At 53.2% G+C, this 14,667-nt stretch overlaps 1 protein-coding gene across 15 annotated transcripts in view; it reads left to right on the top strand.

Moving 5' to 3' along the window:
* The window catches only part of GRIN1 (glutamate ionotropic receptor NMDA type subunit 1), a 39,963-nt gene that overhangs the window by 8,710 nt on the left and 16,586 nt on the right, over positions 1–14,667 (top strand). For 11 of the 15 annotated variants that reach the window (XR_010073436.1, XM_063353433.1, XM_063353432.1 and 8 more), the window contains exons 3-13: positions 2,989–3,165; positions 7,985–8,047; positions 8,823–8,923; positions 9,481–9,602; positions 10,120–10,294; positions 11,858–12,002; positions 12,102–12,185; positions 12,615–12,750; positions 13,697–13,824; positions 14,010–14,174; positions 14,484–14,602. Coding sequence is in view for 14 of the 15 variants with exons in the window: in XM_063353433.1 (XP_063209503.1) it covers positions 2,989–3,165; positions 7,985–8,047; positions 8,823–8,923; positions 9,481–9,602; positions 10,120–10,294; positions 11,858–12,002; positions 12,102–12,185; positions 12,615–12,750; positions 13,697–13,824; positions 14,010–14,174; positions 14,484–14,602 (1,415 nt within the window). In the remaining variant the exon portion in view is untranslated. The remainder of the gene's footprint in view (positions 1–2,988; positions 3,166–7,984; positions 8,048–8,822; positions 8,924–9,480; positions 9,603–10,119; positions 10,295–11,857; positions 12,003–12,101; positions 12,186–12,614; positions 12,751–13,696; positions 13,825–14,009; positions 14,175–14,483; positions 14,603–14,667) is intronic. The other 4 variants (XM_063353444.1, XM_063353438.1, XM_063353431.1 and 1 more) reach the window with 1 other exon arrangement.

Here is a 14,667-nt window from a genome sequence, read left to right as displayed (position 1 = left end):
CACACATGCATGCACACATACTCAAACATCTACTTAAACTCAGCTCCTTTTCACATCTACTCACCCCAACAAAGTCAGTACCACTAATAATTGGCAGTTCCTAAGGGTCCTGACCCAGCACTTGTCCCCAAACCTCGTAACCACACACACTCCCAGTGCCTTTGGCCTCCAGCCCTATGGTTTTTCTGCTGAGCTGAATCCACTGCGAAGCCTGGATTCCATCCCAACCTGCGTTCCCTTACTTTATGCAGAAACAGAATTAAGCGCGGAAGCACGGGGCTGAGCGCTCAGGTCTCGGTGCCGTCAGGAAGATATCGCAGGAGGCTGCTGCTGGGTTCGGGGCTGCCATCAGCCCTTCCCAGGCTCACATCCCAGCCCTCCCGGCAGGCGGCAGGCGCGCTCGGAGGAGAGCAAACCACGTGAATCCCACAAAATGTCTTACAAGGCGAACCGTTGATGTGTAATTAGCAGCAGTTTTGCCCTGCGCCTGATATGAGGGGAGCGGGTTATGGCCCACGGCAGCTCAGAGTTAAAGCACCCGTGGCAGTAGTTCAGGGACAGTGGGATGGGCACTGCAGCTGAAATGAGGGATGGTTGTCTCACAGAGGCTTGTGTTAAAAAATCAGGTCTTTATAATAGTTATTTGCCTAAAAAAGGGGCTCACTATGATGCAGAAATCATACTTTGCAGTACAGCTCCGTGTGCCCATGGCCATGGCCAGGAAAACTCTGTGCTGGGTTCAGAGGGATTTGCCAGAGACCTGTCACTGCGTATGCTGTGGTGTGGGGTTCTCAAATCACACAAAACCTGGTTCCCGACTGCCTCTGCACAGCACAAGTTGGACTTGTCAACCTTTGGGGGACTCTACTTTCATGTTCCTGCCAATCTTCGGGCCCTGCAGAGGAGCTCCGGAGTCCCAGGGGCTTCAAAAGCTGAGCCCCGAATGGGAGAGCTCATCCTGAAATCTAGACTCAGCATTTGCGATTGGTTGTTCTCCATTATCCAATTTAAAAACTGCAATTCTGTAATCCCAGAGCTGAGATACCATCATAGCAAGTCCGTGACCCTTTTTATCCCAACCCCAGCAAGAAAATTTGCCTGAGTCAAGTTGCTCCCCAACAACTGCAGTGAAATTTGTTCGTCTGAACCTAGTGATATGTGTTTACGTTTAAGAAAGAAGTTTAAGATCATTTAAATGATCAGTTTATACAGCATTTTGCATTTCCATTCTAGTTGGGAAACTAGAAAATAATTTGATACAATATATTGAAATTACAAGGATGTTTTCCTTTCAAAAAGGGACTGAAAGAATTTTAAGTTAGATTTTGGATTTTTTTTTAGCCTGTATTTTTCTGTTTTTTTTTTTTTTTTTTTGCTATTAGCTATTCTGTTCTTTTTCTCATTTCTCTTCTGATTTTTTTCCTCCCAATTCCATTTTGCATTTCTGCGGATGTCCTAAAAGCAATTAAAAATGCTGAGAGATGAAAATTAAAAATGCTCAGACCCATCTTGTGTCCCCCCGGCCCGAGCTGTGGAGCTGGACCGGGAAATACCTGGGCATCCCTGCTGGCCCCACAGAGAGCTTGAACGCCGTGGTGGTGTGGCGACCATAGCTGTCCTTCTATTGTTTGTCCCTGTGGGGTTTCTCCCCCATCCCGTTTTTTAGTACTGGGCTTGTGGGGTGAGCTGCGCTTCTCCTGCTCTTCGTGCAATTGGAAATGTTTGTATCAGTCGTACAAAACTGCAGCTCTGAGACGCTTGTTATGGCTCTCCTGGTTCATTTCCTCCTTCCATTAAACATCCGCTGTTCTTCCCAGTCTTCCATAATTTCGGTGCTTTGGTATTTTCGCATTTCTGTGTTCTGGGCGGGGGCAGCAGGACAGACGCCGCTCTCCCGCCGCAGAGAGCCCTGACCGCGACGGGGGTTTCGCGCTATTTTCTGTAGGTTGCGTGGTTCGGTCTGACTTTGTCACCGTGTTGAGTGTGAGGAAAAGGCATGGTCTGGTCTGCCTGTTTGTCCTGCATGGGTGACGCCTTTTCCCTTCCAGCGTGAATTATTTTCACCCAGTCAGGACATTTTTGGCCTGTGCTGGGTCCAGTCTCTGGATGAGCAGGTCTGGACAAGCCCTGTTTGGTCCAGAGGACCGTCTCAGCCTTAAAAAAAGAAATATTACGGTGCTTTCCTTTTTGTCCTCTCCTGTTCAGACATCTGCCTCCCTGCAGCACGTAGCCGGCTTGTCAAGGAGCGTCCATGCTGAGCATAAGCACTTTCATTTTCTAATATTTGACTCTAGGGCCTTTTGGAAAAACTGCATTTTTTGAAACCTCTCTGTCAGCTACAGCTTTTGGTCCAATTGCTCCCCAAAGAGTGCTGTACTTAATTAGGTTGGCTCAATCATCCAACCATAATGATGTCTTTAACCTAATCAGATAGGTTAGCTGGGGCATGAGTCCAGAGCTGCCGCCTCCTGCGTGCTGCCGCAGAACAGCCTGACCTAGAAACAGCCAAACGGCATATTATAAAACTGCTTTTCTGAACTTCTCTCATGACAAATAACTAATATATACCTGCGGGTACCTGCAGCTGCTCCTTGTCGCTCTCTGAAGGGAATTCGCTTTCTTTTTGATGTCCATTACTCAGTAATATTTTCAAAAAGTCAAGAGGAATGGCTATATTTGCACTGAATGTTGCTGACAGTTTGATGCTGGATTGGCTTTTCTTCCCTGCGCGTTTACAGACCACAAAGCAAAAACCCCCCTGTGCCGTGTGCTGGGTCAGCCACAGAGGGGCACAGAGTCATGGCCGGGTTTTGCTTCTCAGCCAGAAGGCAGGAGCGCAGGTCCCAGCGGCTAGCTCAAGGTGTGCAACCCACAGGTCTACCAAAAAATGCTGCTCTGCCTCTTTGGCCTTGCGATCCCAGCCCCATCCCCGCAAACCTGCGCCCACAACCCAACCAGTCTGTGTTGAGCTCTTGTTCTTCCTTGCAGAGCATCCACCTGTCCTTTTTGCGCACGGTCCCACCCTACTCTCACCAGGCCAACGTCTGGTTTGAGATGATGAGAGTCTTCAACTGGAATCACGTCATTCTGATAGTCAGTGACGACCATGAAGGTCGTGCTGCTCAAAAGAAGCTGGAGACCCTCTTGGAGGAGAAAGAGTCCAAGGTCAGTTCCTGAACATTGTCTTGTAGCTTTGTTTAAGCAACAACAACAAAACTAGAAGTCTCGGGCTGTTGTATGTATGTAGATTTCTGTATGTAAAACACCTTTTCTTTCCATTGTAACATGGCTAACATGCTTAAAGCATCAACAGTGTCTGACTAGTACCTGACAGAACTTTGTACTTTATTCATTTCACTTGCTTTGCCATGGTCAAAATCTCCTACATGTAAATCGACCACAAAATGAAGGGAAGGATAACCTGGAGCTCTGCAAATGCCTCGCCCAAGATTCCCACCTAAGGAGAGGACCAGTCGCTCAGCTTAGGGAAGCACCTGCCCCATTACAGCCACCCAGGGACCAGGCAGCCCCAGCAGCGCCAAACAAACCCCGAAAAGCAGCTTCTGAATTGGCTAACCGGAGCTCGCCCTAGTGGCTTAGGAGGGGCAAGGGCAGCCGGCGCATTGATGCACGGAGGCGTAAATGCACCCTCTCTGTAAAGGTGTCAGCTCTGCGGCTGCAGGCTGATGGCCTGTTCCCATCTCCATTGAAGCACATGCCAAACGCTGCTTTCCTGACACCCCATGCTGTTACGAGAGGGCGGTTGCGGCCGGCGGGAGCAGCGTTATCGAGGAGGTGCACTGAGCCTGCACTCAGGGCCCCGCAGGGGAGCAGGGGGGGAGGCAGGGGAGGCCCCCGAGCCTGCTAGAAATTCAGGAGGACTGCCATAGACCTGCTGCTGTTGAGTAAAAGGACCAAGCATTCAAGCCAAGCAGGGAAGGAGAACATGGGGAGCCATTCGGCTGCAGTGCTTCAAGGGCAGGTGCCTGTCTGGAAGGCAAGGAACCACGTCCTGCCCTACGGGGTGAAGTCCCAGCACATCCTCTTGCCCAGGGCAGGGTGAGGTCGCCTTTTGGTGGGCAGAGTCCAAGCCCATCTCCAAGTCTCCAGCAGCTTCAGGGCAGGGACCCATTCCTGGCGGTTCCCTCCTGGGTCACGGGCAGGGACCTCAACCTGCTCTTCTCCAGCCCCCCCAGCAACCGCTGGACATTTTGCAGTTGGCTCTTGAGGAGATGTGGCTGTAGACAATAATTGTTTTTGGAGTCGGTGGCTGAGCTGAGAGCCCAGCGAGAGCAGCCTTCCACTGCTCTTCGTCACCTCTTGTCAAACCACTGGAGGAAGAGCTGGTGCAGGGGTGCAGAGTGGCACAAGCCACACTGAGCAACAAGCTTTTGTTTTTGGCAGTGGTTTCCAAGAAGTTTCATCCTGGGCCATCATGAGACACTGGTGTGCCACCAACCATGGTGGGATCCTCCTGCCTCCAAAGACAGCTTCCCACTGGGTGACAGCGGGCCAGTATTTCTCTTCAAAGCCTCTTCCCAGCATGGTGTTCCTCACCCAGGGAGAGCTGTGAAAAGGTTGTTCCCACTGTCGGTCTCTCATCCGTTTCCTTGAATCTTTTGATTTCCACTTTCTGTTTTCCTGCAGCTCCCGTGCATCCCCTTTTGCTGCTCCCTCTCATGCCTCCACTCCTTGCTCGCTCGGTGCAATGGTCTCAGGCACAGGGCATATTTCTTCTTCAGCCTGCCCATCCTACAGGAAAGCCTTTGAGATCTGGGGCTTGAAAGATGCTGGAGGCAGTGTCTGTCCTCAGACCTGCCCCACATTTTCCCTGCATCTACAACAAGTCTTGGTGCCTCCTGGCAGCCACTGGGCTACTGCAAATGCCCTGGCCATCCTCCAGACTAGGGCACGTGCTCTGTGAGGGTAGGTCACCTTGTCTTCCTATTGTGATGTGCCACAGCATCTTGTTTCTTTGTCCTTGAGGAGCTTGCTCTGGTCAAACTGCCTGGTCTGACTAGTCTGGAAGGTAGATAACCGCCATCAGGGCTTTTCCCCCTTCCTCAATCTCTTCTGCTAATTGCTCTTCTAATCACTGTTGTACTGACTCTCTTCATGCTGTGAGGTGGTACCCTGGACCCCTCCCCAACATCCTCAAGGCCAGCCTGGGCCATGGGGAGGGAGCAGACAGGAGACCTGCACTTGACCTCTTCAAGGCTTGGATCACAGAGCCCAGTGACCTGGGGCTGGGGCAGAGGCTCACCTGCCCACCTGAGCTCTTGGATCTGAGCATGGCTGTGCTGCCTGCCCCTGGAGTCTGTGTCAGCACTGGGTGTCACTCAGACACCACTGCGTGGATTTGCCCGTCAAGCAGGTGTTGGGAGCCCAACACTTGAGCCAGGCTGGCCAGCCCTGGCACGCCCCACACGCTAGCCTTGTCTTAGGTCTGTCTGCACTAACTCTCAGCTTGGAGCTACTGCTTCATCCCAGTACAACTCTGGTCATTCATCTGGGCTGGCCCACCGTTGCACCAACGCTACTCGGGTCCAGGGGGAAATGCCAGACGCTGTGAAAATCAGAGTTTGTCCAAGTCAAGGGTGGCAGGCTCCTGGTGTGCTGACTCCCTCTGGGACAGTGGTGTTCATGAAACATATTTTTTGAGTGAATGCTGAAGAACATGGTGGAAAGTGAATTTTGAATTTGTAGGTCTCTGCGTGGGCTGAGGAGCAGGGAAGTGCTGCAGAACTACACAGAAAAAGCGGAAAGAGAGGAGACATTGCTGGTCTAAGTTCTGGCAGTAGAGATGGGGACAGGGGGAGACAGAGATGATCAGGTGCCATCAGGCCCAGCTTTGCTGCATCCAAGACTCTGCTTCACCTTGACCCAAGATTCTGCTTCACCTTGACCAAGGATTCTGCTTCACCTTGACCCAAGACTCTGCTTCACCCTGACCCAAGACTCTGCTTCACCTTGCTGACCAGCTTGGGTCGAGGCAACGGCACATCCCGGGCACATGGGGTGATTCGTGGCTGGAGGCTGCAAGACGGATGACTGAGTTTCCAGCTAAATTGATGGAGCCTGAGGAAAAGTGGCCAGTGTCTCTTCATTGGAGAGTATTCCTGATGTCCTGCTGCTGCGGCTCTGCTCTCCTCTGAGGCAGTTGTTACTCCAGGTCTCACTGTGATCTGAGCAGAATCAAAGTAGCCATTGCAGAAATGCTCACCGTGGACACCGTTGGAAGTGAAGGCAGACCTGGGCTCTGAACAGATTTTGCCTCCTCAGATACTTTTCCTTGCAAAGACCCAACTTCTTTGAACAATGAAAAACCTGTCAGGCTGTGTCCAAGTAGAAGAAAGGAAAGATCACACAGCTGCACGGAAAGGAGCCCTTGGAAAAATCACAGAATCACAGAATGGTAGGGGTTGGAAGGGACCTTCAGAGATCATCTAGTCCAACCCCCTGCCAAAGCAGGTTCACCTAGAGCAGGCTGGACAGCAACGCATCCAGGTGGGGTTTGAATATCTCCAGAGAAGGAGACTCTACAGCCTCTCTGGGCAGCCTGTTCCAAAGTCTGTCCTGCCAAAGACTGGTCTGAGTGCTCAGGAAGAGGCAAGTTTGGAAAGCAAGATGCAGATATAAAACTTGTCTGCTGAACGAACAACCTGGCTGGGAACACGAGCCCTGGCATTACGGGGGCACAAAGGGTCAGGTTCTTGGCAGGGATCAGTTGCCATTGCCATAAGATGCTGTGAAATGGAGATCAGAATAGAGCCATGTCCCGCACCCCATACACACAGATCAGGGATGCCCAGTTGGGGTGGGATGGGGCCAAGAAGACCAGGTCAGACTATGTCCCACCAAAACCTGCCAAGCACGGTCCTGCAGGCACTGTCAGGTTGACGTTATTGGCATGACCACAGGGGCCAGTCACGGGAAGGTCCACGGGGCTCTGTGCACGCTGCTGCGGGGTCCAGGCTTCTGAGGGCAGAGGCCATCAGCCCTCAGCACACTGCCTGGAGGAGAGAAAACCTCCAGAAGTAGGTTTCATGCCCCTGGCTCCTTTGGAGCCGAGCAGCAGAAGTGGCTCAGGCAGGAGACGAGGTGGGGACAGGCTCTTTGCTCTGGTTACCCGCAGGGTCAGTGCGTGCTGAGCCCTGGGCTGGGTGTGACACTCCAGCCAGCAGCGTGGAAACCACCAGCCAGTGAACCCCACTAGCCATGTGTAGGGCCAGGTTTCGGGCACCGTGGTCTCCGGCAGCTGCACCTCCCAGGGCCACCCGTGTGCCACAGAGCCACGAATTGCCCTCGGACCTCCCCAGGCACCAGGTAAAGGCTGCAATGTCATCCCATGATCACCATTGCTTCATATCGCCACGCTTTGAACCAACACGGGATGTAGCGAGATTTTTCTTTCTCTTTTGGATGGCAACAGAGCTCCGAAAAGCTGCTCCCTCCTTGCAGGAGGTGAGAAGTTCAGCTGAGACACCTTACTTGCTGTGAATGCTCGTAGGGTGAACAGGATTGTAATGATAATAGTGACGGTAGTAATGCTAATACTATTAACTGTTACCGTTTGCGTTTATCCAGCTCTTTCCGTACACAACATTTTGTCCTTTACTTCCACAGTAATTCCATGGAAAGCCCACCACTTAGGCCCTTAGAGATGCGTAGATTGTTTCAGAGTGTAAGCTAAAAAGTTTCTTGCTGAAGAGTTCCCCAGTCCCACAAGGGAAAGGCAACTGCATCGCACCAGCTGTGACACTCAGGCTTGCTCTAACCAATACGGCTTTGCACCCTGACGCTCCCGTGAGAGCTGAGGCACTCTCTCCTGATAGTGGTTTTTGCGAGCTCCAGCGTTATAGAGACCCTTTAGCAAACAGTGGAGGAGGAGGTGGATGTTGGATTGCTTTACTACACGTCATTTTCAACTGTTTATAATATTCTTCTGTGTCTACATATTTTCTCTGTGCACATTATTCATCAGAGTAAAAAAAGGAACTATGAAAACCTCGACCAACTTTCCTATGACAACAAGCGAGGACCCAAGGTATATATGCATGGAAATGCACGCCGCCCACCAACCTAACTAGCAAATGAAAAATAGCCACAGCCACCAGAAAAATAAAAAAGAAAAAAAAAAAAAGAGAAAGAGAAAAAAAGAAAAGAAAAGAAAGAGAAAAAAAAAAGATCCATGACTATGTTTCTTGGTAGCACGTTTTTATGTTGAGATAGTTTGGTTTGGACTTGAGAATGGAAACCTAGCCAGCTGACCCTGGAAGGATTTCTTTTTGAAACATGCATGTGAACCAGTAATTAACTTGCAAGTTTTTTATTTTTTTTGAAAAGTTGAACCAACCCCCTTTTCCCCCAAAGGAAACGGTTCCTTGGTGTAAGTTGCGCACTTTTACTCCCAAAGGTTAACCCTGTGCAATATGTTTTTTTTTTTTTTCATTTCCCATGTTTTTGAAAAACAACACTCGTTTGAGTTTTCAATTGCATTTCAAAGCCTTTTTCTCTTTCCTGTACAATGCACGCCTCTTTTTGGGTCTTGATTGACTTCAGTTTGCATGCACAGTGCAAAAAAAAAAAAAAAAAAAAAAAACCAAAAACCAAAAAGCCAAAACTTTAAAAGAGAAAGGAAGGAAGGAAAGAAAGAAAAGAAAGAAAAGAAAAGAAAAAAGAAAAAAGTAGCTATAACCAACCTTATTTGGCAGAGTTTTGTGCAGTTTAATGAATTCTCTTGACCCTTTTCTAGATAGCATGGCTCTCACAAGCCGTCCTGGGGCTCCCGCACTAACCAGCTTTGCTCACACTAATCACAGGCTGAGAAAGTGCTTCAGTTTGACCCCGGAACCAAAAATGTGACGTCGCTGCTGCTGGAGGCAAAGGAGCTGGAGGCTCGTGTCATCATCCTTTCTGCCAGGTAAGGTAGAGCCGTCCCTTCCCCTCCCTGCTCTGATTTCCTCGCTCTCCCCTTTGCAACGCCGCCCAGCACTGGAGCCAGTGCGGATTCGGGGCACGTCGTCCTTTCAAAACCCACACGAAGCCCCATGTCGCAGGCCGGCGGTGGATGCTGTGCTGTGCGCGCTGCTGGCCGGGGAGCTTGCGATCATGAGCCTGGTTGAGATGTCTGTCTGTCCTGCCAAGTGTTAGCAGCTGCAGAAGCAGCAGTAGATACTGATGTGTCCTGATCCACCTGTGAAGGAGAGGAGTCTTATTGCTATAGATGGTGAGCAATAAGGAGTGGGCCAGACTTGCAGGTTCTCAGCAGTGCTGGGTGCTGTGGGACAAAGTGAAGCTGTGAGAAAGGCTCCCGTTGTATCAAGGAATTGGCCATTGCCCAAGAGAACCACTTATCAGAGGAGGACTCCCTGGGGATGTGTTTTCCTTGGCACTGTCACTCCCTTGGGATCTGACATAGGAGAAAAGGGGCCATCCGGCACCTGGAGCCACATTGCCGTTCCCTTCTTCTCGTTGCAGTGAGGATGATGCGGCCACGGTGTACAGATCAGCAGCCATGCTCAATATGACGGGCTCCGGCTACGTGTGGCTGGTGGGGGAACGGGAGATATCGGGCAATGCCCTGCGTTACGCCCCTGATGGTAGGCACCCGCCGGAGGCGCTCGTCCCGCTGTCAGCCGGGCTCGGAGGAGCCTGCTCGGAGCTGGGATGAGCATCACCTGCCCTCCCAGGGACTCCTTGGGCTGGGGGAACGCGATGCCGTGGTGGTCCCGAGCGAGTGGAGGGTCCCACATGTTGCTCTCCACCCTCTTTGCCCGCGCAGGGAGGCAGCACCCAGGCTGCCATGCCCAAATCCAGCTCGCCGTCACCTGGGGGAAAGGCTTGGCCAAGAGGATGGGGACAGAGCACGGGATGTCAGCAGTCGGCATAGCTGTCCCCAGTCCCCATCCAGCAGGGAGGATGGTGCCAGCCCAGCGCTGCTGCAGATGCTTGCCCTGCCTGCCCCTGCCTGAAGCCCAGACAACTCCCCAGCTGCATCTGAGGGGTCCTCAGCCCCATAACCATGTCCTTGCTGGCCCCCGAGCCCTGCGTGTGGGAATAAGGCCAGAGCAACCGGTGCGCCCCGCTGACCTGCCTCCTCCCCTCTGCTCCTGGCAGGAGTGATCGGTTTGCAGCTCATCAATGGGAAGAACGAGTCAGCCCACATCAGCGACGCTGTTGCGGTGGTGGCCCAGGCCGTGCACGACTTGTTTGAGAAGGAGAATATCACAGACCCGCCGCGGGGCTGCGTGGGCAACACCAACATCTGGAAGACAGGACCCCTTTTCAAGAGGTATTTGGGGAAGGGTCCTGCTGGAAGGAGCAGAGGACCTGCTGGGGGAGCTGGAAAAGGTGGGAACATGTGGAAAAGGGCAGCATGGTAGCTTTGTTCAGAGTACCGTCAGTAAAGCTCTGGGGCATGTGGCACAGGACTGCTTGGACTCTCCTACATGATTCAGATGTGAGGGCTACATCTCTCCTAGAAACCTAACGAAGACACAGACTCAGGCACTGGCCCCCAGTTTGTCCAGGCTGTTTAGGCATCATCCCGGTGCTTGGCACCAGTTCAGTCCGTGCCAACCCATGTTCTCCTGGGCAATGCTTGGGCAGCTGGGATCAGTGTGGGCAGGGAACGACTCTAGGAGGAAGAGATGTGGGGGCCATGGAGGGATGATCTTCTCTGGTCTGGGTCTTAATTCTGTGGGTGGAAGAGTGAAGAAAAGGGATTTTTTTGCCAAATCAGGGTAGGAGGATGCTTCTGTCAAATCCGAGCTCAGTGTTGCGGACACATTTCTTGCTGAATGTTTCAGGGCTGTGGCACGGATGAGCTGGACTCGGGGCAAGAGATCTCCATGCATGGGACAGGCTGCTCTCTGTTGTGGCAAATACCGTGCTGTGGTTTTGGGTGGTGGGGGTCTCAGCAGATCAGAGCGTGCATGTGTTGGATCTCACTGCCGTGGGCAGCGTGATGGGCAGATGCTGCATGCATTCCCCACAGCCCAGCCTTTGTGCCTGCGTGGGGTGTTGTGCTGCATCGCTGCAGGTGCTGGAGCCACAAGGGACGCTTCTGGATTTCAGTAAAGCAGCAATTCCCTTTGCTGCACGGCTCCCCGTGCGGGAGAGCTGCTCTCTGCAGCCTGCAACCTGGCACCGGGGTGTTGCTTTCGGCAGTGGGACCCTGTGCCAGGGGTTGCTCTCTGCAGAAGTGAGCGTGGTGTTTGTGGGATGCCCTTTCTGTAGATCTGGGTTCTGTCGAGCATGAGACCTGCAAAGCCTGAAGCTTGTTTTAGAAAGATTTCCCGCATTCTCTGCAGTGACTGTTTTTGGCACGTGCTATTTGAAGTTGTTCTCGACGGTGCACTGCAGACGGCTCGGGCAATGCTTCTGTGTTTTCACTATCGCCTTTCCAGGGTTTGCGGGGCTGGTTCTCCCCTTGGTGGTGTATGTGCCTGCCTGGGGCGTTACCCAGGCTGTGGTGGGCTGGTGCCAGACAGAAACAGCAGGAGCGGTAGCTCCCAAGGGACCCCCAGAGGAAGGTGTCCTTGGATGCTGGGGGACAGATCATTCCTTAAGGGAACAGGACAGATCCGGTGGAAAACAGGGGACAGTAACAACAGATACAGTAGTAAACATTCGGGCAACATGAGTCCCCAGACTGACCTCATCCATCAGGAGCAGATGACCGCAGGGCTATGAACAGGTTGCAGGTAGCCTTGACTGGACTTCTATAGCGTAATGAGCGTATCAGACATGGCAGGCAACTGAGAGAAAGCATTTGCTTTTCTGAACCCTTCTTAGATGTCCCAATGGCCACAGCAGGTTTTCTAGGATGGCCCTGCTGTGTTTCTCTCCACAGGGTGTTGATGTCCTCCAAGTACTCGGAGGGTGTCACCGGCCGGGTGGAATTCAATGAGGATGGGGACAGGAAGTTTGCCAACTACAGCATCATGAATCTGCAGAATCGGAAACTGGTCCAAGTTGGGATTTACAACGGCAGCCATGTATGTACAGGGCTGGACAGGTCGGGTAGGAGGGACGTGTGTGCTGGGGTGTCTACCTATGGCCTCATATCTATCTCCTTCCTCTGGGATTGATTATAGGTCTTGACCAACGACCGGAAGATTATCTGGCCAGGGGGAGAAACCGAGAAACCTCAAGGCTATCAGATGTCAACCAAATTGAAGGTAACAGCAATTGGCAGCAGGGGGTGGCAGGTGTCCTCAGCTCTGAAAGATGTGCATTAGCTTGGGAACGTGTGACGGTGTCTAGAGCACCATTCAGGGCACTAATCCTGGCAATGCGGTGGCTCACATCAGCCTGCTGTTAGGGAGAAGGGTGTGAAAGGCTTTGAGGCTGAGGTGAAAGGGCCACGCGAAGGAGGATGCTGATATGGGTGTTCCTCATCTTGGGTGCAGGGAAAGCAAATGTTCCCTGTGCCAAAGCCAGGTCCTGCTGCTGGGCTGAGCAGCCTCATCTGCTGAGACGGCAGCTGAGGAGGGCACCATGACATTTTGGCCATGCTTGCGTGGAGAGGGCAGCCCAGCTCGGCATCCAGGGGAGCATAACGCTAGAGGGGAACGGAGACAAGTGAGTGCTTGTGCTTCGCCTTGCAGATCGTGACGATCCACCAAGAGCCCTTTGTGTATGTGAAGCCCACGCAAGCAGATGGGACGTGCAGGGAGGAATTCACCATCAATGGGGATCCTGTGAAAAAGGTCTTTTGCACTGGACCCAACGAGACCATCCCAGGTAACTCAGTCTGGTGGTGAGCACAGCAGCTCCCCCAGCCTACCCAGCTGAAGAAGACTCCGGTCCCAGGAAGGGGTCCCCAGGGAGGGTGCTCAGTCACACAGGAGGCCCAGAGAGCGGAAAGGTGACAGCACATTCAGCGCCCAAACACCCCCCCCGCATCAGCTCGCCCCCCCCCAGTAGCGCTGTGCAGTAACTGGGCACTGCGATTCAGCTTTTTGACCCCAACAGATGACTTTCCCACTGTCTCTTTTCTGGGTGGGCTCCAGGGCTGTTATAGGGAATTGCATCCCATGTTTCTGTCTCCTGACATGCTCCAATTCTTTTTGCCTTGATCTCAAGCAGAAGCGAGAACCCTGAGGCTGATTAGCACCTGCTGCACTGGTCCTAACGCCAGTTTCAAACTGTTTTGTTACAGAAAGCCTGTTTCAGGATTAGGAGTGAGCACCTGGTGGGGCGTGTGAGCTGCTTAGCAGCGCCAGGCTTGCCCAAATCCACCTGAAGTGCATCCCCTTGGCTCACCATGCTTTCCTGTGTACAGCTCCCCCCCAGCCCTCAGCTGTGTCCTGGGCTGTGTTCAACCCGATGGGTTCACGTTAGCACTCCTCCCGCACTGCCTGCATGCCCCAAGCCCTCTCCGTCCCCTCAGTGGGCCGGTAGCACCGACCCTCAGCCCACCTCACTGGGACATAGCAAATGGGTGAGACCCCTTTGCCCCCTACTTGCCTTCTTGCCACACTGGTGTTTCCCTCGCACCCATGGGCGGAGGAGGCAGTGGGAGAGGGTGGTGAAGGCAGATGGCACTGCCGGAATGACGTGATTGCATCTCATACGAAGCCAGAGCCGTGCAGGTGGCTGCTCTCGCTGGGGACAGCCATGGATCCTGCGCAGGGTCCCTGGCAAAGGGCTGCCTCCACTCGTCCCCCTCATTTTCTCCCGCCCGCAGGCCGCCCCACCGTGGCACTGTGCTGCTATGGATTCTGCATCGACCTGCTCATCCGGCTGGCAGGGGTGATGAACTTCACCTACGAGGTTCACCTGGTGGCTGATGGTAAATTTGGTACCCAAGAGCGGGTGAGTTTGGGCAGCCTGTGATATCTGTTTGCCTGTATCATGTGTTGAAACACCCCCAGGCCCTTCTCCGGAGCAGGGGTGGGGTGGGAGGTCTATGCAGGGCACCTGCCACATGGCGGGGGGTCCTGGCAGGTGGGGGACAGGTGTCAGGGCAGTGGGCTGATCCTGCGCTGGCTTTCCGGCAGGTTAACAACAGCAACAAGAAAGAGTGGAATGGGATGATGGGGGAGCTGCTGAGCGGCCAGGCAGACATGATTGTGGCTCCCCTCACCATCAACAATGAGCGGGCACAGTACATTGAGTTCTCCAAGCCCTTCAAGTACCAAGGCCTCACCATCCTTGTGAAGAAGGTATGGGTTGTGATGGGATGTTTTGTGGGCAGGGGAGGTGTCCCTTGCTCCCCAGGTTGCAGACATGTACCACGCCTGCACCATGCCTGGCTCCCCCCGCTGCTGCCCCTGCCAGGGCAGCTGCACATCCCAGCCTTTGCTGCGGTTGCTGGTTTTAATGCTGGATCTTGACCTGGCCACCCTGAGCCTTCCTGTTTAGCAGAGCAGGAGGAGCTCGGAGCAGGGCAGGGGCCCTGGTGAGTCCGGCCAGGCGTGCAAGATGGAGGTATGATGGGTGCCAGCGCTGTTCACCTCTCCCCTGTGTGCTAGGAAATCCCCCGAAGCACCTTGGACTCGTTCATGCAGCCTTTCCAGAGCACGCTGTGGCTGCTGGTGGGGCTGTCTGTGCACGTGGTGGCAGTGATGTTGTACCTCTTAGACCGATTCAGGTGAGTGCACTCTGGGTCACCCAAGGGCTGGAGGGGACAGGGAGGTGCTCCTGGGAACCATCCCC

Source organism: Chroicocephalus ridibundus, chromosome 15, assembly GCF_963924245.1.
Source record: "Chroicocephalus ridibundus chromosome 15, bChrRid1.1, whole genome shotgun sequence".
Lineage (NCBI taxonomy): Eukaryota > Metazoa > Chordata > Aves > Charadriiformes > Laridae > Chroicocephalus > Chroicocephalus ridibundus.
The sequence above is the reverse complement of the archived record's forward strand: the minus strand, read 5'-3'. Positions and strand labels throughout refer to the sequence as shown.